Source organism: Ipomoea nil, unplaced genomic scaffold, assembly GCF_001879475.1.
Source record: "Ipomoea nil cultivar Tokyo-kokei standard unplaced genomic scaffold, Asagao_1.1 scaffold2537, whole genome shotgun sequence".
Lineage (NCBI taxonomy): Eukaryota > Viridiplantae > Streptophyta > Magnoliopsida > Solanales > Convolvulaceae > Ipomoea > Ipomoea nil.
In genome coordinates, this window is record NW_017618965.1 from 231,667 (window position 1) to 257,992 (window position 26,326).

The 26,326-nt window shown below is 38.9% G+C and overlaps 1 protein-coding gene across 1 annotated transcript; it reads left to right on the top strand.

Annotated features, from left to right (window-relative positions):
- Nucleotides 1-730: 730 nt before the first annotated feature.
- LOC109153759 lies at nucleotides 731-2,131 on the top strand. Its single transcript, XM_019301624.1, has one exon. The coding sequence runs from the start codon at nucleotides 731-733 to the stop codon at nucleotides 2,129-2,131; it is 1,401 nt and encodes a 466-aa protein (XP_019157169.1).
- Nucleotides 2,132-26,326: the final 24,195 nt, after the last annotated feature.

The following is a 26,326-nucleotide window of genomic DNA, read 5'->3' on the forward strand; positions in this document are numbered from 1 at the left end:
TGTAACTAACAATGCAGGTACATCAGGAAGAGAATCTGAACCCTCTACCGTGAATAGAGGGAGAAGCACTACAAGAAGTTTAAGTGCAAACAGAAAAAGAAGTAACAGTAAGGGAAAGAGGGGACAGACTCTAGGCCTAAGCAATGAGAACAAACAAAACCAGACTAACACTTCTGTTGCTGCACAATCTGGGAGCTATGAATCAGAGCTTCACTGAGTCTAGTAAGCAAGCAGAAGAAAGGGGGAAAAGGAGGGAAAGGGAAGATATGAGGGAGAAAAGAGTCTCAGAAAATAATGAAAAAAGACTTGATGGTGAGGGAAAAGAAAAATCTGAGTGGGCTGTGAACAAAAAGGGAGGAAGGTTGCAGAAAAAACCTGACAATGGTTTGGAGGAAGGAGTTAAAATACATAATACCTTCCATACTCTCAGGGACATTGATGGGGAGTGTGATATTGGAAAGGAAGAGATTGATCCTGGACCTCTGAGAAATAAACAAAAGGAGAAGGATCCTGATTATGTGCCCTCTGAGGAGTTGAGTGAGGAACTTGAGTCTGAAGAAGGGGAAATAAGGAAGGAAGAGATAAAGGAAGAGAATCAAAACATAATAAATGCTATGAATGGTTCTCCTGGTAGAAGGTTGACCAAAGCAGAAAAAAAGGCCAGGGCAAGAGGGATTGAGGTTCCAGGGTTGCTGGGGAAGAGTGGCTGCTCTTCTCACAAGAAAGCCCTATGAAGATCATTTGTTGGAATGTGAGGGGAGTGAGTTCCCAAGGCTCCCTTCACAGATTAAAAAACTTGGTGAGGTTACATAAACCAAGAGTGGTCTGCATCTTAGAGCCATTCAGGGAAACTGACAAAATCAAAGAGCTTGCCTTTAAAATTGGTTGGGGAGGCAATAGATGTGCAGGAAATGAAAATATTTGGATCCTTTGGGACAGTGGAACAAAGGTGCAAGTTGAAAACATGAGCGAGCAGATGATAACAATAAAAATGGAAATGGCTGAATTCAACACAGATGCATTCATTTCATTTGTGTATGCAAGTTGCAATAGAAGATTGAGGCAGGAGCTTTGGGAAAATATAGGAAGAATAGCTGAGGATTATGAGGAGAATATGTGGGCAGTCATGGGGGACTTCAACTGCATCTTAAGGCCAGAAGAAAAGAGAGGGGGGAATGCCTATGACCTAAATAAGAGCAGAGAATTCCAAGTCTGCCTGGATCATGCTGAGCTGAGAGAAGTAAACTTCTATGGGAATAACTTCACTTGGTGGAATGGGAGATCAGGGGACCAAGCCATTTGGGTGAGACTGGACAGATGTGTGGTCAATGATAAGTGGGAAACAGCAGCTCAAACACATGTGCACCATCTGTCTAAAAGCACCTCAGACCACTCCCCTCTTTTGGTGGCTATTGAGCCGCACATAAGGATAGGAAGGAAGCAATTCTCATTCTTGAATGTGTGGTGTGAGCATGAACAGTTCTTGGGAATTGTAAAAAAAGTGTGGAGTGAGGAGGTGGTGGGAAACTCAATGTACAGATTTGCCACAAAGTTAAAAAAGACAAAAAGAGTGTTGAAAAATTGGAACTGGGAAGTGTTTGGAAACATATTTGAAAAAGTCAAGTTGTTAGAGGAGAGGGTGAGGGTGTGTGAGGAGGTTTTACAGGGCTGTGTGAGTGAGGGGAATATGTTGGAGTATAAAAAAGCACAAGCTGAATTGCAAAAACAAGTTAGGATAGAGGAGGGGTTTTGGCAACAAAAAGCACACTCTCAATGGGTGGTGGATGGAGAGAGAAACTCTAAATATTTTCATGGGATTGTGAGAGAGAGGAGGAGGAAACAGTTCATTCACAAAATAAGAGGGGATGGAGGGCAATGGGAGTCTGAACAGGAGAGAATAGATGAAATGGCTGTTCACTTCTTCCAGAGGTTGTACTCTGAAGAGGAAATTCAAGCTAACCCCCTAGTTTATGATTGTTTGCAGGAAATGGTTACAGATGAGGAAAATGCTAAACTCATAGCTATCCCCTCAGAAGGGGAAATAAGGAGTAGTGCGTTTAGCATGAGTACTTCAAGTGCAGCAGGCCCAGATGGATTTGGGGAGGCTTTTACCAAAGCTGCTGGGACATAATCAAAGCTGATCTCTGTAAGTTGATACAAGATTTCTTTACTGGGAAAACACTAACAAAAGCTATAACCCATACTGCAATAGTTCTCATTCCTAAGGTCTCTAATCCAGCATGCTTTGCAGAATTTAGACCCATCAGTCTGAGTAACTATTGCAGTAAGGTCATCACAAAACTTCTGGTTCAAAGACTTGCAGATGTGTTGGCAAGAGTTATTTCCCCCTGGCAGGCAGGATTTGTCAAGAATAGAAATATTACTGACAATATCTTGCTTGCACAGGAGATGTGTCATGGAATCTCAGTCTCTAATCAAGATGTGGCTTTAAAGCTTGATATGATGAAAGCATATGATAGAATGTCATGGTCCTGTGTGAAAAATGTGCTTAAGAGGTTGGGATTCTGTGACACTTGGATTGGCTTAGTTGATAGAACAGTGAATAATATATGGTATTCTGTGGTTGTGAATGGCAATCAAAGAGGTTTCTTTCATGCCACTAGAGGTTTGAGGCAGGGTGATCCTTTATCACCCAGCCTCTTTATCATTGCAGCTGAACTTTTGGCCAAACTGATAGCGAAAAATGGGGCCTCATTCTCTCAGCCAAGAGAGGGCCCCCAAATCCATCACTTAGCATTTGCTGATGACATGGTCATATTCACTTCTGGGAAAGGCAAAACACTTGAAATGACCATGGAAGCAATTAGGGACTATGAGAGCCAATCAGGCCAATTGGTGAGTAGAGAAAAGAGTGCTTTCTATATGCACCCAAAAATAAGAGAGGAAGCTGTGAGGAGAGTGAAAAGGCTGACTGGCTTTAACAATAAAGAATTTCCTTTCACATATTTAGGTTGTCCTATCTATGTGGGAAGGAAAAGGATTGATCTGTTCACCAACCTTATAACAAAATTCTCTATCAAGTGTAAAGGTTGGTTGAATAGGCACTTGTCCCAAGGGGGCAAGTCTGTACTAATAAAAGCTGTTTTGCAGGCTGTGCCTTCTCATGTTTTTTATGTAGTGAACCCTCCAAAGGCAGTGGTGACAAAGCTGGAGAGAATGTTAGCTGATTTCTTCTGGGAAGGATTGATGGAAAGGCTAAGTATCACTGGAGCTCTTGGCAAAACCTGGCCAAGCCAATAGAGGAGGGTGGTGTGGGGTTCACAAGATTGGGTGAAATTGTGGAGGCTTCTGGCATCAAGCTGTGGTGGAGGTTTAGAACTGAGAAGTCACTCTGGGGTGACTTTCTGAAATCAAAATACTGTCAGAAAGTCCACCCTGTGAGTAAGTCTTGGCAGAATGGGGATTCCCACATATGGAAGAGGATGCTAGAAGCAAGGGAGAGGGTAGAAAAAGAGATTGTCTGGGATATTGGTAGGGGGGAGGTGAACTTTTGGTGGGACAACTGGACAGGGAAGGGGGTTGTGGCCTTGCTCTACAACATAAGGGGGAAGGCACAAGCTCGAGAAAGGCTGTGTGACTTCTGGGAAGAGGCGGGATGGAGGATGGGAAATATGAATGAAAATCTTCAGAGGGATTTAAGGGGAGTAAGCTTGAGGGAGAATAAAGAGGACAAAGCAAGGTGGAAGCCAGACAGAGATGGGACCTTCACTTTAGCCTCTGCAAAGAGGTGGATCAGATCCCAGGCAACTGAGAACCTCAGGAACCAGTTTTGGTTCAAGAAAGTTTGGGCTAAGCATGTTCCTTGGAAAGCATCATTCATGGCATGGAGGGTGTTCAAGGGAAAGGTTCCAACTGATGATAAGCTGATTAATTTTGGCTTTCAAATAGCATCAAGATGCTCTTGCTGTATACAACCTGGATTTGCAAGTTTGCAGCATGTTTTTTGCAAAGGGGAAACTGCAAGCAGGGTGTGGAACTATTTTGCTAATTCTCTAGGAATAAGAATACAGCTTGGAGGGATAAGGCAGGTGTGCTTTGACTGGTGGGCCAAAAAGCATAAAAATAGACTGGTAAAGTACATGTCAGATAGGTTGCCAATACTAATTCTTTGGGAACTGTGGGTGCATATGAATCACTGCAAATATGGGGATGGGAAAGTTTCAGAAGCTAGAGTCATCTCCAAAATTGCCAAAGGCATTGCTGATTGTGTTATGAGGAGGTGGCCGGCATGGGACCCTTTTCCCCCAAATTGGAACTACATTTTGAAAAGAGCAAGGGGTTTTGGGTGCACAAGAGTGGTGAGAAGCCTGAGTTGGAATAAGCCTCCTAGTGGATGGGTGAAAGCTAACATAGCTGTTGAAGGGGAAGGTTGCAGTTTTTACTTAAGGAATTTTCAGGGTGAGTTTGTTCTTGCTGGAAACTACACAGGACCTGGTAACACATTGAGGCAGGTTCTAGAGGACTGTTGGAGTTGGTGCACAAGGAAGAGGATAGCAAAAATCCAAGTGGAGTCTGATTTCAACTTGATGGAGGAGAGAGAAAGGCAACCAAGTGAGCTCACAGTGGCATGGCTGATGTGTAATCCTAAGGTTAACTGTGTTGCACATTGGATATTGGAAAAGTGCAGAGGGCAAAACTTAGTTTTTCTAAAAGCTGAAGCCCTACCAAAGGCACTATAGCTGACCCTTGCCCTTGAGGGCATTCCTCATTTCATAATGCTTCCTGGGATTGATGTGATTAGCGTGTTGCCTCGAGCAAGGAGACAATGGGACCCTGGTGGAACTACTGCACTTTGATGGTCTCTGATGGGCTGCAGAAAAGGGGCTGCTTGGAAGGAGGCTCCAAGTTCTGATGCCGATGCTGCAGATTGGCTGCCTGATGATGGTGCTTGATATGGAGCAGCTGAGGACTTCCAGCATTCTGCAGAAAATCACCTGAGGGTTTCTACAGGATATGAACTAGAGCTGGAGTTGCAGAAGCTTGAGGAAGGCTACAGACTGACCTGATGCTGAAGTTAAAGCCCTGATCTGCCAAGGCTTGCTTGGTAAGTGTGGCTTCCCCTTTGGTTTGTGGAATGTTTGTTGGTTTTACTTGGCTTGCAGGTCTAGACATCATTGGTTCATCCTTGGGCTCCATTGCTTGGTTCATGGGACTAAATGGTCCCCTTGTGAAAGTGCAGCTGTACCAACAAGGGGTTCCATCTTGTGAGCCAAGGATGGGGGTTCCTGGCTATGTCTTTTGGGGGTTTGAAGTCTGTTGGTTGTTCTATGATTGTAAAATAAGAGGACTGCAATGCCCATGGATGTGATCTCTGTGTGGATGCTGGGTATGGCAGTTTGGTTGGATTTAAAACAAGAAAAAGGAAAAAGAAGGCATAGAATTGCTGGAATGAAAATGAAAATGAGAATGAAAAGGAAAATGAGTGCTTGCTTAGGGTGATGGATTGATGGTTTGGTGGTGGAGCTTCTCTATTGCTTAGGGTGTTGAACTACATAAGCTTGCCCCGGTAAAAATGCAGAGATCTGTACGGGGTTGAGCTGGCTCGCACCCTAAGGGTAGAGGCTCTAGGCTACCATTGCTTAGCTCACAAGGTCAAATGATCCCCTTATGCAAGTACTTTGGTATCAATAAGGGGTATCATCTTGTGGACTAAGGGTGGGTCCCATTGCCTTTAGTGGGGCCATAAGTGACCCCTCCGGCTAAAACACGGTTTGCCGTGCGGGGGGGTTGACCTCGCGCTTTAGGGGTGGGGGCGTAGGGTTCGCATAGGGTGACTCATCTAGGGGCATTGCTCATGACCTTCTTATAAGCATGATGGGTTTGCTGGAATGAGGCAAGAAACACTAGACCAATGGCAAGATGATAGGAAGGGATGAACCAATGATGCACAGACATGAAAGACAAGAATGGAGGGTGCTATGAATGGAGGTGGGGGAAGCCATACTTGGTAAGCAATCCGGAAGTAGATCAGGGTTGTGGCCTTGATTAATGGTTTGTGTTTAGTCTTGGCTTGTAGCCTCTGTAGCTTTATTTTGTTGTAAGGCCAAATGGCCATTTTGCTTTAATCTGTAAGGCCATATGGCCCTTATCTGTATAGAACCTTGTTTGGCATGAAAAAAAAAAAAAAAAACCATGTAGTTGCAAAAAAAAAAAAAAAAAAAAAAAGAAATGGACTCAAAGTTGATTTTCTTTGTTGTTCTCAAAAAAAAAAAAAAAAAAAAATGAAAAGGACTACTTTGATCTGGAATAATGAATGTCACCTTTGGTGTATATATGAAATTCTTTTTCTTTCACCTCCCATCATCATAGATGAAAGAGGTTGCTTACAGTTTTTTTTTTTTTTTTTTTGGTTATTTTGTAGTATTTTATTTTATAAATTCAAGAGGATGTCACTTTAACACAGTATGAATTTACCCAATAAATGTCAGCTTAAAAATGTCAAATGTATTTTTTTACCCAATAAGGTGAAACCGACTTATAAACTATTAAAGAAAATGCATAAAACATATAAGGGTATTTGTGATTTTCAAATTCTATTTATTTATATATATTTTTTTTTTTTGGTTTTATTTTTGTGTGTTTTTTTTTTTTTGACAAAGATATAAAATTAAAGAAATTAACAATAATCAAAAGCAATATACACACTAAGAAATGACAAAAACCTGCATTATTCATCATCGAATATTTAAAAGACTCAGGATAAAGCTCAAGCTAATGCTAGAATTTTAAAATAAAAAGATTTAAGAAAATGAACATAAGAAAATTAAAAATTTTGAAATTTTTTAGTTTTTTATGATTTGTGGGTAGAATCCCTTCCCCACACTTATTTTCAACATTGTCCCCAATGTTATGAAAGGAAAGAAAAGAAGACAAAGAGAGTCCTCCTTTATTAGATTTTTCTTTTGTGGAATTTTCATTTAGCCCTGCAGGTTTTAATTGGCAAGAAAATGATTTATGAGCAACGCCATTCAACAGATTTTCTTTTTGGATTTTATCAAACTCCAACTTACCATCATCAGTAAAATTCAACCCCTTCACTGCAAAAACTTGGTTAGATCTTTCAGAAAAATTCATAGATTTGAAATTTGGAAACTCAACAGTTTCATCATGCACATTTTTGGTCAGTTTGCCTACTTGAACATCAATTGGGATTGTGGGCAATTCTTTTTGTAGCTTTGTACCTACCGTCTCAGACACATAACTTTTGAGCCTATTTGGAAATGGAACTGGGGGTACAGAAAGCTTGGGTGATACATGAGGCTCTTCCTCAAAATATTCATTTTGCACCTGTTCGGTGTTTTCAAAGCTTTCATCAACAGGGATTGAGGGCACATAAAGCTTGGAAGGCACATAAGGATTATCAGATTTATGCAATTGAGGCTCATTTTCAACAATAATATCATCAACATCATTATGCAATTTGTCAATTATTTCAGCTTGTTTAGAAATGATATTATCTTCTGACTTATTTTCATTGATATCACCAGCCTTAGCCTCTTCAGGTTGACTAGGTAACTTACCTGGCACATGCTATTGCACAAATTTAGCAATTTGCTCTAAATGTGCTTCAATTCTTTTAAAGCAAGCCTCATTTTCTTGGAATCGTTGCTCATCTTCTTCTTGTGGCTCATAAGTTTCTTGTTGCATATGCAACCATTGATCATGTGCGTCTTGTTGCCTATTGCAAGTCTGTATAAACTCCTGCAGGGAATCTTCCAATGATTGTTTTTTAGGTTGGAAATCAGGGATATTGCAACCTTGCATGAACTCCTGTAAAGTATCCTCCAAAGATGGTTTTTCAGGTTGGGGTGGGTCAATTGGTTGAAAATCATTTTGATTATAATCACAATAAAAATTATGATGATTTGATTGAAAACTACTTTGATTATCATCCCAGGTAATATTAGGACGACTTGATTGAAAATCAGTTCGATTATAATCCCAAGAAAAATCAGGATGATTTGGTGGAAAATCAGGATGATTTGGTTGAAAATCATGTTGATTATTCCAAGAAAAATTCGGGTGATTTTCCCAACCCGAATTATAAGAATTATAAAACGGGTCATGCACAGGCCTTTGATTAAAATCATGCATTGGACTTAACTGTCCAAAACCATCATTAAAAGGATTATTTTGGTTTGACACAAAAGAGTACATATTAAAATGTAAATTTTTTCAAATATTTGTGTAATCAAGGAGAAGAAGAATTTTGAGAAAGTAGAATTGACTAATGAATTAAATAAATGAGCAAGATGAAAGAGGAAAAACAAATGACATAATAAAGTGATTGGAAAATAGAAAATCAATGAGTATTAAGAAATGCGATAAATAAAGGGAACAAGGAAATAAAAAAACAGATATAAAGCAATAAAGCAATATTTAAATAGACGACTGAATTTAGGGATATGGAAAAAAAAATCAAGCAATTAACAAAAAAAAGAGCAGAAAATTAAATTGCAAAATAAACAATTCCCCGGCAACGGTGCCAAAAATTGATGGACAATTTTAATAGTCCTCGCAAGTGCACGAGTCACTGTAGCAATAGTGTGCAAAAGGCAATGGTCGATCCCACAGGGAATTGTACGATGCAATTTAATAATGCAATTTATAATCTTGAAAATAATTAGATGGAATAAAAGAGTTTAACAAGAAATTTGAATTGCAGAATAATTAAATCAAATGTATGCAAAAAACTTAAAAGACAATAAATAATCAAAAACTAAAGAACAACAGGAAATTGCAGAAAACTTGATATCTAACAGAATGATAAAAATCTAGGGAAGCATTTTAACATCAACACTTAAAAGCAAATATATAAAACTTAGTAGCAATTCGACGCTAAAATCAATTAACAAACCATCGTGCTCAATAATAAAAATCAATCAGCCTCACCAGCTAAATATTATAACTCAATGTTTAAACAAGAAAAAGAGCATCAAGCGAATCTGCAATTAGGCTACACAGTAGTAATAATTTCATAAATCTAACAATTGGAATTTAAGGAATTGACTTAGCAATTAAACAATAGGGAGTTGAGGAATTAAATTGGAAAAGAACCAGGAAGAAAGTTGTTGTTTGCGTCAATTGTAGCCGCCAGAAATAGAGCTGCCCAGAAACGGCCATCGATCGAAAAGCTGCCGTCCAAGATTGTGCACCGCCCACCGGAATTGATCCGGGGCGAAAATTGATGACATGCCTTCCTTAATCCGTCTTATATTTATATTGTTCAGATTCAACGCTTCCTTGCTCCGGTCAACCGCTCGCTTCAATCGGATCTCCCAAGGATTAGCTGAAGACTCTGCTTCTCCGTCCGATCTTCGTTCGCGTTAATTGACAAAGATGCCTCTCTCCTGCTTTCTCAATAAATAATAAGAATAATAATAATAATAATAATAATAATAATAATAATAATAATAATAATAATAATAATAATAATAATAATAATCTTATTAGAGACCATATATAACTAATATGCATTTATTAAATTCATGTTGATCATGTACTACTAAAATTAATATTTATTGGTCCCGATAGAATGAAATGAGAGTCTAGAGGGGGGGAGGGGTGAATAGACTCTTATCGTGAAAAGCCCTAATCGTCACCTTTCGGTGTCTTGGCGCAGCGGATAAGAAAGATTCGTTTTAAATACTTTGCACGAATTTGCCTAATTAGACAAACTCTCGGTAACGATGATAAATGGAATGATATGAATGCAGAAAAGAAAAGCGTAAGTAAAGAGATAGAAGGGACACGAGATTTTATAGTGGTTCGGCTAATGTTGCCTACTCCACTCTTCTTCCACAACTGTTGGAAGGATTGCACTATCACTCTTAGTACAATTACACAAAGACTTCCTTGATCACTAAGCCGGACAGCCTTCGTAGGTTTTTCAACTCCTCGAGTTTACTCCACCTCTATCAACTTCTTCTCGTGAGTTGAGGTTGGTAGAAAATGATTTCTTGAATTCTCCAACGATGAGGTCTTGACTCTGAGATATGATTGCTTTAAACAGATGGCAAGACTTCCTTTGAGGTGTAAGAAAACGATCAATAGTCTTCTTCAAGTAACTTAGCACCTCAAAACTGGTTCACAAAAGCTTTTAGTAAATTGTAGGCGTTTCAAAAGCTTTTGTAAGTAGGTAAGTCGAGTGAGAATGAACCAGCACCTTCTTAGTTGATGAAGGTGGGTTTATATAGGTGATGAAAATTCATCCGTTGGAGGGAGATGAAATTTTCGAACCTTTTAACCATCGGACAAGGACCGGGGAGCTTCATGCATGAAATGCTCCATTAATGAGGTTGTACCATGTAGCCGTTGGAGGTATGGAAAGCATTAGGTTTTGTCCTATAGCTTCAGGAGATGGTACATCTTCATTTAATGCTCCTTGAAAAGTGTGTCCCTTAAGGTGAGGTCCTTATTGTGTTCCTTCTCTAATGTGGTCTTGATCTTTGATAGCAACAAGGCATATCGAAGTTGCTTCATTTCTTCTTCAAAAACTGGATCCAAGGGTGGCTTGTTAAGTTCGATGCAAATTGGAGCTTTATCCCTCCCGAGAGTGCGATTTGACATTTTGTAAGAGAAAACTCTATTGATTTCTTCAATTCGAAGAGCTTTCGAAACGTCATCAGTGCCAATCCACTCAAGTGCAAAGATTTCTTCGTCCTGCATTGCTTCAAAAGTTTCAATGAACGTCCTTAGGGGGGCAGTGCGCCACTGTTGCCATTGCAGGACTCGTTTGTAATCCCTTTCAATGGATTCTCTAAGCAAATGATCTCGTGTATGACGAGAAGCTTGTACTTCAGGAGCTGGAGCTGAAGGTTTCGGTATATCCGGAGATGGTACTTGCACAACGGCTGACTCGTCTACCAACACAGGTTCTTGTGTCAGAATTATCTACTCTGTATTGGTAGGTTCTTGTGGCAAACAAGGCAAAGCGATCAAAGCATCAGTCGCCTCTTTCGTCTTTTCTGGTGACCAGGTTCTTGTGGAAGACTTAAGCGACTGGCCTCCATATCTACATTAGCAGGTTCTTGTGTCAGCTCTCGAAGGAGTTGATCTGCCAAAGTAGGTTCTTGTGGATGGTGGTCTTGAAGAGATCAAAGATCAGACTTGGGTTCTTGAGCATCAGAAATTTTCTCAGGAAGAACATCTTTCGGTTGAGCTTCCCCCTCAGAAAGTGCTTCTTTCGTGATTATTTCCCCCTGTGGGGATGCATCTTTCGTGTCATCTTCTTTCGGTGTAGAAGGCTCCTTTGGGAAAGATTTAGCCTTGACATGAGACCGAAAGTGACTCTTTTTGATGATTCTAGAGAGAATCAGATTGTCTTCGTCTTCGGATGAATCTTTGACAAAAATTGTTTCTGGTAGAGGAGAGGGTGGAATTGGATCTTTCTTCTCTTGTGGAGATTTTGAAGGGATTGGAATAGCTGGAGTTTCTTCTGCCTTTTTCGCCTTACTTCGAGAGGAGTGTTTTTCTCGTTTTTGTCGTTTCGGCTTGGGTTGTTCATCTTCTGAAACCCTAGGTGTTCTTGACTTCCTCTTGGCTTTGACCTGCTCAATAGGGACTCCCAACTCCAATGCCTTCTGCTTGTCATACCCCGATGGTTTTTGTTTCATGTGACATGCTTTCTGTCCAGGCCGAATTCCTGGGCGCAGAATGACTCCTTTCGTTGCCAGAAGATGGCTTATCACAAAACCATATCCTAACTTCTTTGCAATGTCTCCTGGACTCTTTCGATGAAAGGTGATGGTGGGAACAATATTGTTGAAGATGATCTTTGACCAGTCGACTTTAAATTCATTTAAGAAGGCATGCAGCATTTTCAACTTCTCCTTCGTCACATCATCTGTGCCCGAGGTCTTGTGATCAACAAGTTTATTGAAAATATCAACAGTAAACTCATAATCTAGCCGGAACCACTTCTTCTTCAACGGCCATGTGATTTCTGCCTTGGATGGTGCGTGATTGTTCTTGATGGATTCGTAGAACTCCTCTGGGTCGAGATGATAATAAATAATATTCGACTTGTAGGACTCATCTCTCTGTGGAAACCCGTATGTTGAACGAACGTCCTCCGAGGTAAGGACCACATGATGATTATTGACTCTGGAAGTGATAGTCAGATAATCAGAAGATATTGAAGCATTCATATAGAACTGGGTTACATCAACCGGGTGCCAAACAGTATAAAGATGTGTGATGAAGCCATATAATCTTGTTTCTGTGAGGAGATGTATGATGTTTTCACCAAATTTTCTATCCAAGATATACTCAAGGAATCCAAGCGCGTCCCACATACTTCCCCCTACGATGAAGGGTACCCTGGATTCAATGAATCTCAGGTCCTCAGTTAGAAAACTTGGGACTTCCAGGTTGGAAGGAGTTTCTGGTTCTGGATTAGATGGTGATGCTTGTGGATGTTCTGCCATAGTTGAGAAATTGAGAGACAGAGGGTTATGAAGAATGAGAGTGAGAAAAGTGTGAGAAAGGTAGGGTAAAATGATCAAGAAGGTTTAAGAAGGGTTTTATAGAACTCCGGGTATCTGGGTATGGATGATCCATTTAGAGATGAATTATTTAAAATTCAAAACACTCCCGGTTCTTCTTCTCCAAAAAGGTAACTGATCAACGTGGGGGAGTGATAAGATCATGTGCAGATCAAAAACGATCATTCCCTCATTTAATGAGGTGAGAGAAAATCACTCGAGTGCTTATGGGTGCATTAAATGCACGTCACATCATGTATCAGACAGAGTGGGGGAATGGACCACTTTTCTCGGCCACATGATCCCATTAGGATTCATCTAAACGGTTGAGAATAAAAGCTGAAGGCATTAAGCATATTCAGGCATGATTCCAAACCCGAAAGTAGATAGGGTAAACATAACATAAGACTTGTGAGACAAATAAAGTCAAACAGGTCCTTTTTACAGCAACAGAAATGCTTCTCCCGAGAGAATTATTACACATAACAATACGCAACACAAACGATTACGATCTCTCGTGCATTTGTAGGCAGGCTTTCCCTTCTACACATTGCTACTCTTCTTCTTTCGTTCGTACTCAAGGTACTCCCGCTTTCGGATTTCATGAGCAAAGACTTCAGTGATGAGGGTCTCGTGATCTGCTCCCAAGGTTTCTCTAGAGAGACCTCGTCTCTCCATGTCATTTAGTTCAGCCATTACCTTGGCCTTAGCAAAAAAGTACAATGCACGATATCTTTCTTCGTGCTTTAGAAGAGGGGTAATTTCAACAAGAGAATAGAACTCTGAGATTTCTGGTTCCTTCTCAGATGATGAACCTTTCTCAACCGGGTTCCCGAGATCACGGTGAGACATTTTTCCAGACTCAGATAAGCTCTCGGATGAGAGTGCCTTTTCTTTCCCTTTATCCATGAGTTGAAGAAAGTGATAAGTGATTTCATAGAGGATTGAGAGGGTCCATTAAATAGAGAGATTGAGTCTCTCATAAGATGTGTCCAACTGACTTGACCAAGACACTGCTTAGGGAATATATTCTTTTTCAAGAATTTTGTCCTGGATTCGAGATTAGACAGATGATAGATAAGACATATAAAGTCTCGTTCAAAAGGAAACCAGAGCCAATAAAGCTTTATTATTCGAGAGAAGAGGGTACATAAGATAAGACACAACAGACAAAAGATTAATTTTTCTTTCTCTCGTTTTTCTTGACTTCAGATGGTCCACCTTTGGCCTTCTTCAGGTTTCCCAGCATTTGCTTAAACCACTTTCCGGATCTGGGGTAGTTTTAGCCAGATGAAGATTCAGGTTCTTCCTCCTTATCATATCTCTCCTCTAAATCTTCTTGAGCCAGAAAAGCCATGTAATCTTTATCAACCCACTTGCTGGGATCGTCTGGGATGGCCTGAGTAGGATCTTTTGAGGGTTTTTCCTCACTTTCAGATTTTTCAACGATGAAGCCAGCCATCTCATCATATTGGAGTGATGAGTCTGAGTCAGAGAGGAGATCCACAGGAGCTTGTGGACTGTTACCAGGGTAAAGATCACCCTGTTCTTCCCTTATACGCCTAGCAACCTCTTTCAACTTGTGAGAATCACCTCTAGTGAAAGGTTTCTTTGGAGCCATGGTGAAGGAGAGAAGAATGAATATTTCGTGAAGAATTCACCTCCTTTTATAGCAAGAGATTCACATAGCTCATGTGTCAGTTACACATTAAATTCAACGACGCAATAAATGCTCATAGATATGTTCAAGAGAGGTAATCAATTCCCTGCAGGACTTTGACTGTTAACTTGTTTCTTTATGAAAATCCAACTTCAATGAGCTTAAAAGTCATGTAACTCATAATAAATTAAGTGATGAGATTTCCTGTGGTTTTTGACAATAAATAGACAAAGTTAAACACAGTTAAGAATTGCATTTATAGAACGAAAGGATAACATTTTTATTAGATCATTAGGGTGAAAGACAGAGAGTTCCAAGTCATGAGAGTACAGCATACAATAGCTTTAGAGAAAACGATAAGGCACATGAAGTTCCAGACGAGTCATCTCTTCGGTTACATCAGTCAGATCTGCCTTCTTTGCATATTCATCAAACTCCTCAAGTGAGAGAGTGGGTTCGGGTGACTGAGTTAAGGACCGAGAGTGAACCATAGTGAAATCTTAATAAGATTGATCACTAGGTTGAGGAACTTCATAAGATGTTTTCTTATTAGAGCTTTCCATCATCAAAATTCTCTCTTTAGCAAGCCGAGTGGCTTGTTCCATGCAGTATGCCTTCTTAGCCCTGGACTCATTGACCAATTTGTCATGAGTTTCCTTCTCCTTTGGTGCTGTGTTGGGCATAGAGTAGGTTACGATGACTCTTTCCCCATCTTCCTCTAGCCTTATGATAGTGGCATTCGGTAGCTTGCTTGCTTCTTTCATATGATGTTTTAGACGTTTAGCCCTTTTCTCAGCTTCATCGCTCTTTTCCTTCCCTTTGTCCATTTCCTGCAATCTTTATCCTTTTCTAAGAACTTGTGAATGAGTAAAGCTCATGAAATAGAAGAATAATTTATAGGTAAAAGAAAACGTGCGAATCTTAACACAATCTTTTAGATACTGACAACATTTTGAAAGGATAACGAAAGATAAAGTCATAAACTAAAAGATCGTGAACATGACAACATCACAGCTTGTCACCGTGGCCTAACAAAGTTATTCAGGCTTTCTTTTTCTTGCTGCTCGCGGTGGACTTGAGAGGGGATGCTATCTTGGTAGGAGTGCCTGCGGGTGAGTAGTCAAAACTATCACTTAGTTCCAGCACACTGTTTTCTTTGACATATCCAATGGGGTTGCCAACAGAGTGGAAAGATTCTCTTGACTCATTATCGGGCGTGTCACAGAGAAGGTTTCGTATGTGTTGAGCGTGTTCAAGAAATTGATTAAGCTGTTGCTCAGCCACTAGTGGCTCACTGAGGATTTCACTCTTTCCCTCTCGTGCCTCCGTAATGTTTCTTTCTCTTCCCGTACTCATACCTGCACATGCAAAAACAAACACCACAGTTTTCGTTAGATGAGAAATTTTATCCTTGTAGTGTACCTCATTTATAAAGATCCTTGCGTGTGAGGATAGATCAAATCTTTCAATTTTCGAGAGCAAGAATCTTTCCAGATTTGATTCTCTTGGCTTTATGTCATTTCAATCATTCCAAGTTCATGCCTTAGAGAAGAGAATCTTGCTTCACTCAAGGGTTTCGTGAGTATATCTGCAAGTTGATCATCAGTATTAACATACTCAAGAGATATGTCCTTTTTCTCGACATGATCACGAATGAAGTGATACTTGATGCAATATGCTTAGTCCGAGAGTGTAGCACAGGATTATGCGTAATGGCGATTGCACTCGTGTTATCGCATTTTATGCTCACTTCTCGTGCATTTATGCCATAATCTCTCAACTGATGTCTCATCCATAAGATTTGGGCACAGCAGCTTCCAGCTACTATGTATTCGGCTTCAGCCGTGCTTGTGGCAATAGAGTTTTGCTTTTTCCTAAACCAAGACACAATTCGTCCTCCTAGGAACTGGCAGGTTCCTGAGGTACTTTTTCGATCGATTCGACATCCTGCGAAATCAGCATCTGAGTATCCAACTAGATCAAATGATCCATCTTTCGGATACCAGAGACCGACACTTTGCGTCCCCTTAAGATATCTTAGTATCTTTTTAGTTGCACTTAGGTGACTTTCTTTCGGTTTGGCTTGAAATCGTGCACATACACCAACAGCAAATGAAATATCAGGTCTGCTTGCTGTTAGGTATAAAAGAGAGCCAATAATATCTCGAAAGTTTGTTTGATCAACATCCTTTCCTTCATTATCAATATCCATTCTGAGGGATGTGCTCATTGGAATTTTAACCGAACTTTTTCCATCAATTCCAAATTTACGGATTAAATCCTTGGTATATTTGGCTTGATTTATGAATATTCCATCTGGGCATTGTTTGACTTGCAAACCTAGAAAATAGTTCAGTTCACCCATCATACTAATCTCAAATTTTCTTTTCATAAGATTGGAGAATTTTTCACACAAGATTGGATTCGTGCTTCCGAAGATAATGTCATCAACGTAGATTTGGACTAAAAGAATATGATCATTATCTTTTATACGAAAGAGTGTTTTATCAACCACTCCTTTCGTGAAGCCACAGTTGATAAGAAAGAATGAAAGGGTATCATACCAGGCTCGTGGAGCTTGTTTTAAGCCATAAAGAGCCTTTTTGAGATGATATACCTTTTCAAGCTCATTATTGATTGCAAAGCCAGGTGGTTGTTCAACATAGACCTCTTCTTCAAGAAGTCCATTTAAGAAGGCACTCTTGACATCCATTTGATAGACTTTGAAGTTCTTATAGGCTGCAAAAGCTAGGAATATGCGAATAGCTTCCAATCTAGCTACAGGGGCGAAGGTTTCATCAAAATCAGTACCTTCTTCCTGGCAATACCCCTTAGCAACAAGACGAGCTTTGTTCCTAACAATGAGCCCATCTTCATTCATTTTGTTTCTAAACACCCATTTAGTTCCAATGACATTCTGATGAGATGGTCTCGGGACAAGTTCCCATACCTCATTTCGTTCAAATTGATGGAGCTCTTCTTGCATGGCTATTACCCAGTCTGGGTCTTTTAGAGCTTCTTCTATGGTTTTTGGTTCCATTTGTGACAGGAAGCAAGCCATCATACTTTCGTGCAAAGAGGCTCTTGTTCTTACACCTTCTTGAATATTTCCAATAACTTGATCTGATGGATGATCTTTTAACCATCGAAGGTCTGGTTCAAAAGCATCTTGTTGATTTTGAGCATCCATTTCAGGAATATAAGGTAGATCAATGTATATCATTGGTTCAGATGTTGTGATAGATGTAGGATCATTCTGTTGAATTCCAACCTTTTCTTGAGACACAGGTTCGGGTTCAGGAACCTTTAGTTGATATTTCGTGTAGGACGAGAGTATGTCTTCTTCGTCTGAGGTATTTTCGTCAACAAGTTGTTGAGGATTTTGATTTGACTTGATTGCTGTTTTACATCCATATGGGTTCATCTCAGATTGTTCATCAAACTTGACATGAATAGATTCCTCAATTATCATTGTTCGCTTGTTTAGAACTCTGGATGCTTTGCTTACAGAGGAGTATCCCATGAATAGCCCTTCATCAGCTCTTTCGTCAAATGCTCTTAGATGATTCTTTCCGTTGTTATGTATGAAGCACCTGCAACCAAAGACATGAAAATAACCGATACTAGGAGTTTTACCTTTCCATAGCTCATATGGTGTCTTGTTGTGAGATTTGTTGATCAAGGATCTATTTTGTGTATAGCATGCCGTGTTTATGGCTTCAGCCCAAAATCTCTTAGGTAGTCCTGAGTGAGAGATCATCGTTCGTGCAGCTTCTTTCAAGGTTCTGTTTCTTCTTTCGGCTACTCCGTTTTGCTGAGGAGTTCGTGCTGCCAAAATTCCTTTATGACTTTGTTGACAAATTCCGTTCCCTGATCTGATCTTATTCGTATTATTTTGAGCTCCTTTTCTGTTTGAAGTTGTCTCAAAAGATTTGGAAGAGCTGTTTCTGTTTCATTCTTCTTTTTCAAGAAAAGCACCCATGTATATCTTGTGTAGTCATCTACTATAACAAGAGTATACTTTCTTCCACTCAAACTTGCTGGATCAACAGGTCCAAAGAGATCCATATGAAGAAGGCTTAGAGATCGAGAGTTTGCATCTACATCTTTTGACTTGAAAGATGACTTGAATTGTTTTCCTTTTTGACATGCCTCACATATTTTATCTTTCGTGTAAGATGCTTCGGGTAGCCCTCTTACGAGATTTCTTTTGGCAAGCTTGTTTATCGTCTTCAAGTTCAGATGACTTAGTTTGTTGTGCCATTCTTGATTGAGATCTGCATTACTTTTGGCTACAAGGCAAACGTTAGCATTAGAAGAATTTAAAGATAATACATACATATTCTTCTTTCGTTGTCCCGTTAAAGCTGTCTTGTTATCCTTCGTGTTCACGATTTTGCATTCGTCTTTGAGAAATTCTACTTTGTATCCCTTGTCACAAAATTAACTTGTGGTTAGAAGATTGAACTTCAGTCCTTCAACATAAGAGACATCTTGAATTGTTATTCCCTTTTTGATGATGTCCCCTTTTCCACGAGTTTTGCCGCTATTTTCACCTCCAAAGATAACTTTGGGTCCATCTAATTCCTTAAAGTTGCTCAACATTGTTTTGTCACCAGTCATATGTCTAGAGCATCCACTATCAATATACCATATGACCTGTTTTTCCTGCATCAAAGATTATGTGTTTTTAGGTACCCATTTAGTTTCGGGTCCTTGGGGGTTAGCAGTCAACTTTGGAACCCACATCAACCTAGAGTATCCACGACTCATCCTCGGTCCTCTATATCCATTAGATGTACGATAATCATAATGGATGCTGGCAAAGACTTTAGCATTATATTTCTTACGTTGATCTTCCTTAGGAAGATTTTCATAATGCTTGAGATGATTGGTTTGTTTACGCAGATGAACCTTTTCAAATACTGCTCTAGGGAGAGGTTCTGGGTAATCAAACCAATCTTCTTCTGATGGCCCAGTCCATCCATTGCCATACCCAGATCTTTTGAACGATCTTTCGGGTTGTCTGATTTGTCCGGTTTTTGAGATTCCTTGAACAGGATTCTTTCGTGTGAATTTCGGACGATATTGCCTCTGGTTAACATTCGTCTTTTTATTGGATTGAGTGTTCCAGTTAGGCTGACCCTTTTTATGGTGTAGATTCTGTTTATTGCCATTTGGTCCATTCCTTTTGACATAGATTTGTCTAGGATTGCCATTACCAGATTTCTCCTTTCCAGATTCCACAATTCGTTGTACAGCCGTACCTTTCGGTTGGCTTGTTGATTGTGGTGTTTCGACATTGTTAACTACCATCATAGGCTCAGACACCTGGGTGGGTCCTTGAACAAACGCGGCCTCGAAGCTTTCGTGTGAATATGCATTCGTGGATTTGTTCAATTCGACTTGTGAAGAGGAGCTGGGGTTAAAACCAATTCCAGTTCTTTCCCCGGGCAGTCTGGATTCATTCATCATTCTATCCATTAGGTTGGATGAATTATTGAATTTATCCAAGACTTCAAGCAGTTCTTGCTCTCTCTTCTCTTTTGCTGTGCATTGCTCCTTTAGAGCGAGAATATCTTTCTCAAGCTGCTCCTTAGCAATGACTAGCATACTGTTCTCAATACGAACTTGCTTTAGTTCATTATAGCTAAGCATGAGCCGAGAGTTCTCCTCCTCGAGTTTGGAGTAAGTGATATTTATCACATTGAACCTCCTTATCATTTCGATGACAGATTCATTGGAGGTAAGACTTCTCACAGAGCTTGACTCAGCTGAATAACAAGAGGATGAATGAGAATTTACCTCGTCTTCATCTGCCATGAGGCATAGATCGTCTGACTCTTGACTGAATAAGCACAGTAGTCCTTTCTCCTCATCAGTGTTTTCGTCTTCTGAGCTAGAGCTTGAGGAGCTACTTTCGGTTGTGACTGTGTCAGAAGTTTCGTTTACTACCATTGCCTTCCTTCTTCCTTCCTTTCTGGAGTTTGATGATTCAGGTTTGTCGCTTCTTTTATATCTTTCTCCAGTCTCTTTTGAGGGACTTGTGGTAGCATTGTTATCTTGATGTTTGCTTACTATGGGATGTGGACAATTCGCCTTGAAGTGTCCTGGCTTTCGGCAATTATAGCACAATAGCTGAGAGTCCATGGTTTCGGTTTTTGAGGTTTGAGGGAAGCTCTCGTGCTTCTTTCGGTGGCCCGATCGTTGTGGGTCTTGAAAGTTGTTCTTTCTCATGAACCTTTTCATTTTCCTGACAAATAGTGCATATTGTTCGTCAGATAAAAAATCACAAGAGTTAGATTTCGACCTATTGGATGTTGATGCTGATTGATTTGCCATGAGAGCAATGTTTCTTGTTTCTGTATCTTCGGCATCTTTCGGTTCATGTTCGAACTCATAAGCTTTGAGATCACTGAAAATTTTGGCCGTGCTTGTTGTTTTCATATCTCGACTATCCCTCATTGCAATGACCTTCATTTCCCATGATTTTGGTAGACCACGAAGGATCTTCAGATTCATTTCCTTCTCAGTAAGCTCTTATCCAAGATCTGATAAATCGCCCATCAGTCTGGTGAATCTGAGTTTCATATCCATGATTGATTCATTTGGCAGCATTTTGAAATCTTCAAATTTTTTCATAGCCATTGTCAGCTTGTTGTCCTTTTCTTGCTCGTCTCCTTCTCCCAAACTCATTAGGACATTCCACACTTCCATAGCATTCTTTCATTTTCGGACTCTGGGAAACAAGGAATCATCCAGAGAGTTGTAGAGAATATTTCTTGCTACATTGTCCAGATTCGCTCTTGTTCTCTCTTCCGAGGAGTACTGGTCTTTTGGCTTTAGTATCATTTGTGGAGCTCCTGCTCCCTGTGCGGCTGCTTGAGCATTCGCCATCATGATTGTGATTGGTCCGGTTGTTATGACGTCCCACATTTCATCATGAATAGAGCATAGGAGAGCCTGCATTCTTAACTTCCAGTCATCAAATTTAGCAAGACTAAATGCAAGTTGTTTGGAACGATGAGCATGTTCCTTTTCCATTTTTGAGTAAAAAAAAACGTGCAAAGAAAATATGCAAGATTTTCAATAGATTTTTGAAAACGGATCTACCAGGCAGTAACTGCAAAGCCTTTACCGACCAAGGTATTGGCTCTGATACCACTTGTTGGTCCCGATAGAATGAAATGAGAGTCTAGAGGGGGGGGGGGGGGGGGTGAATAGACTCTTTTTGTGAAAAGCCCTAATCGTCACCTTTCGGTGTCTTGGCGCAGCGGATAAGAAAGATTCGTTTTAAATACTTTGCACGAATTTGCGTAATTAGACAAACTCTCGGTAACGATGATAAATGGAATGATATGAATGCAGAAAAGAAAAGCATAAGAAAAGAGATAGAAGGGACACGAGATTTTATAGTGGTTCGGCTAATGTTGCCTACTCCACTCTTCTTCCACAACTGTTGGAAGGATTGCACTATCACTCTTAGTACAATTACACAAAGACTTCCTTGATCACTAAGCCGGACAGCCTTCGTAGGTTTTTCAACTCCTCGAGTTTACTCCGCCTCTATCAACTTCTTCTCCTGAGTTGAGGTTGGTAGAAAATGATTTCTTGAATTCTCCAACGATGAGGTCTTGACTCTGAGATATGATTGCTTTAAAAAGATGGCAAGACTTCCTTTGAGGTGTAAGAAAATGATCAATAGTCTTCTTCAAGTAACTTAGCACCTCAAAACTGGTTCACAAAAGCTTTTAGTAAATTGTAGGCGTTTCAAAAGCTTTTGTAAGTAGGTAAGTCGAGTGAGAATGAACCAGCACCTTCTTAGTTGATGAAGGTGGGTTTATATAGGTGATGAAAATTCATCCGTTGGAGGGAGATGAAATTTTCGAACCTTTTAAACATCGGACAAGGACCGGGGAGCTTCATGCATTAAATGCTCCATTAATGAGGTTGTACCATGTAGCCGTGGGAGGTTTGGAAAGCATTAGGTTTTGTCCTATAGCTTCAGGAGATGGTACATCTTCATTTAATGCTCCTTGAAAAGTGTGTCCCTTAAGGTGAGGTCCTTATTGTCCTAGGATGTTGTCAAAATGGACAGCTAGAACATTCTTCTCGTTGTTGAAGAGAAGTAATGTTTGATACAGATCGTCTTCATAAAGAACTATCTTTTCGTGTTTGTTGACAACTCCTTATTGACTCTCGTTGATGTTCTTCATGTCTCGTGTCTTCTTTCGCCTTGGGGACCCTAACATCTAATCATAACTCATTTTCGTGTGTTTGTCTAGCTTAACACGAATTACATAGGAGTTATGGCAACTCTCGTCTAGGACGAAAGCAGCGATTGAAAAAGCTAAAGGTTAGGGGTCTACTTTTCTACATTACATTGGTATCATCAAAATCCTAATACAATGTTCCTAACAATATTATTATTAATAAATTAGGATCAAAGAATCATTGGATTAACAGAATTCAAATAATAGACAAATTTAATAAAAACAATCCTAAAGTAGAATAATATTAATAAAGCTACCTTTGACAATAATGAATAAAATAAATATAAAAAATCAATCAATTATTGTATATTAACTATAAAATGATTATTAGAAATAGCAACCAAAATAATGTTTATCAATTAGTAGTTAGTGCTTGATACGCCCCGCTTCCTTGTGGATCGATAACCTGATACTCCAGGTAATTATTTGTTTGAGAAATATACTGCAATCAATTACCTATATGGATTTATAGCCTTAAAATAAAAAACACGTTGGCGTATTTTATGACTTTTTGGCAAGTTTTAGTATTGACAATCATGAAGATAATTTTATTTTATTTTATTTTTTTTAGAACCAAGAGCTTCATTCCACTTCAAAAGAGGCACACAGCCTTACAAGAAACACCATAGGTCCAAAAGTGACCTATGGCTAGAGATTAAAAGAGGCAATAACCTTATAATAACAAGGGCTAAAGATAACCTAAATGACAAAGGGCCAAATGGCTTAACAAAACAAATGGCTAAAGAGCCTAACTCTACAAGGGCACAAAGCCTAAACTACCAAGGCCTTTGAAAGGCTTAACAATACCACAACTACATGGATCACACCACAACTACATAGATCCCCCTTATTCAACCATGTTCATGAGACCACCTCATGCATCCATTCTCCCATTCATCAACACTTTTTGTTTTATGATTGAGTTTTAAAAGACTAACAATTGTACTCTTTTACAACATATGAATACACATGTGTTGATTCCATGTGATTTGTACAAATTTGTTGCACCCCATTATTACATTGTTATCACTCTACTTATAACACTTTTTGTTTTATGATTATTGACACAAATAAGAAATGAGATAAGGATTCAACAGTAGCAAGTCTATTAGCAGATATTGTCATACTTGGTACAGTTCAAAACAATTGTACCAAAATTCATTTTACTCACACAGCCTCCAGAAGGGTGGTGAAATACTTGAAGAGCATTGTCTTTAGGGAGATCAATAATATTCTAAAGAATGAAGATACAAATTGACTTATTTGTTCATAAGAAAGGTTATGATGAACACGCTACTCAAGAAAATCATGAAGATTGAACCCTGAAGGTTCACCATTACACTCTTTTTTCCTTAATTAAGTTTTTCCCACAGGGTTTTTCCTTAGTAAAGTTTGAATGAGGCAACTAGTACAATATATGATTTTACAAATATCATGTACTCTTTTCCTTAACTAGGTTTTTTTCCCACGTGGTTTTCCTATTGAGGTTTTTTATGAGGCATGGATATATTTTAATATATTATCCATATATCTTGTACTCTTTTCCTATCTAGGTTTTTCCCACAAGGTTTTCGTAGCAAATTTTTAACGAGGCACGATTATTATCAAATAATGTCCAAGGGGGGTGTTATAATTCAGAGTCATTATGGACATTATTATTGAATTGTAACGTATATAACGGTAATATAGTTATTGCATCCATTTAATACAATCATTATTGTGTGGACCATATTTTTTATACTGTAAAATAATATATATTCAGTACAAAAATAATGTACGTTATATTCAGAAGATGTACATTATTTTTGTACGGAGTATACATTATATTGTATAATGTACATACATTACAAAAATAATGTACATTTTGTATATTAAAAATGTACTTTCTGTTATGGTCCACATAACATTGTGTGGACCAATAATTTGCCCATTTAATACCGTTGTATATATATATACTCCATACTTGGTGTAAATAAAAAGATGTGAAGATGAATAAGATCACACCCCTTCTAATCTCTTATCCTCTTGTTCTTCTATTTTATACTCTTATATTTAAGATATTGATGACTATCCCGCAAGTTCAACGGTTAGGAGCTAACGGACTAACGGGTACAATCAAATACAACACTTTCCACCAACTAAATAATGAAATATAAAATTTGTTTTGATTCTAACATAAAATTTAAATTTCATTTTCCACAATTATCTTTCAAGATGTTATCAGACTAATTATATCAAAATGTAATTTCATTGTTAACTCTTATGCAAGAATTTTTACTTTTTAATTTTTTATTCTTATTAACTGATTAATGAGAAAGAATGTGATGCTTTAAAGCAAAATTGGCTGCAACAGGGGCAAACGAACCCATTGCACCACCCCCTCTATCTGACAAAGTTCAAGAATAAGAGAAAAGAAAGCCATCTGTTAAAAAAAAAAAAAGGAAAATAAAATTGCTGATTGTAAAGGTTGCTAACAGAAAAATCACAGGCAAGGACAAGGGTAAAGGAAAAATGGTTGACAATGCTGCAAAAATTGCCAAAACCCCACAACTCAAAATTCTTAAATAAGGAATCAGCAAGTCTACGGAATAGCATAGTAGAGAAGGATCAGAAATATATCAATGGACCAGTACTCTTTGATTACTCCTGGAAAAACTGTCAGGGTAACAACTATGGGGGAGATGCTAAAAAATCAAGCTGACGGATGATCAAGGTTTTTGCGAAAAATTTGACAAAGGGGGAGAGTGTTGACTCAAAAGATTTTGTCAAAGTTATGTGCAAAAAGGGATTCCAGCCCGAAGAAGGAATACCAGTCCTAGAAGGAGTCCTTATTGAAGAACTACTAATCCCAGTATAAGTAGGAATAGCATAGTCCTTATTGAAGAACAACTAATCCTAGTATATTTAGTAATAGCATTGTTACTCACAAATATGTTAGGAGTAGCTGCTATAAATAGGGGTCACCTTCTATCACAGGAGGTAAGCTTTCAAGATCTAATTGTGAGGTACGAGAGTCATTGAGAAGAGATACCCAAATCCCTTGAAAAGTAGTACATGTGTTTAGGTCTCAATAGTCCGATAGGAAAGATCATTCTATTGTGTAATCTCCGATTCCAAACAGTGTACTTTAAATACTAAGCTTTAAGTGGATTTAGGCAAATTCTCAAATTGAGAAGTGCCTCGCAGATGAGGGTTGATTGTCCGAACTGCGTTACAGATCGTTTGTGTTGCAACTTACGTTTTAACATTACTGCACTACTGGAAATTCTGAAATTTCCGACCACCTGAAAGTGATCATAAATTAAGTTGAAAGTCTTGTTCCGACCACTTTTGGTATCCGGAAAAACATTTGTTGCTATTTCCGACCACATTTTGGACTTTTTGGTATCAACTTAATTTAAGATCATGTTCAGGTGGTCGGAAATTTCAGAATTTCCAGTAGTGCTGTGTGTGTCAATCCTTAAAATTCTACACATCCAATCAACATTCAGTGAACTTTCACTATCCAAACATTTTGTTTCAAAATTCTTAAAACAATCTTGGCTTCCTTGTTGAATTGGAAAACGTATCATGATATGATAGCCCCTTGGCCATGTGTTGCAGAAAAATTAAAATAATAAAAACTTATTCATATATTGCACTTTCCAAATGGTTAATAACATATTAGTATAAACGTACTTTCAACAAGTAAATAATCTAAACACATGTTAGGTGTATATAACACCTCCAAATTCTAACAGCAAAATATAAGGGAAAAACATCTAATTTAAATGACATAAATATCCTTAAAATAACGTCCATCCAATCATAATATTAAAACCCCTTAAAAGAAGAGAGTGTTGCCGCCAAACATATCCACACACGAATAGATGTAAGGCTTAGCTTCC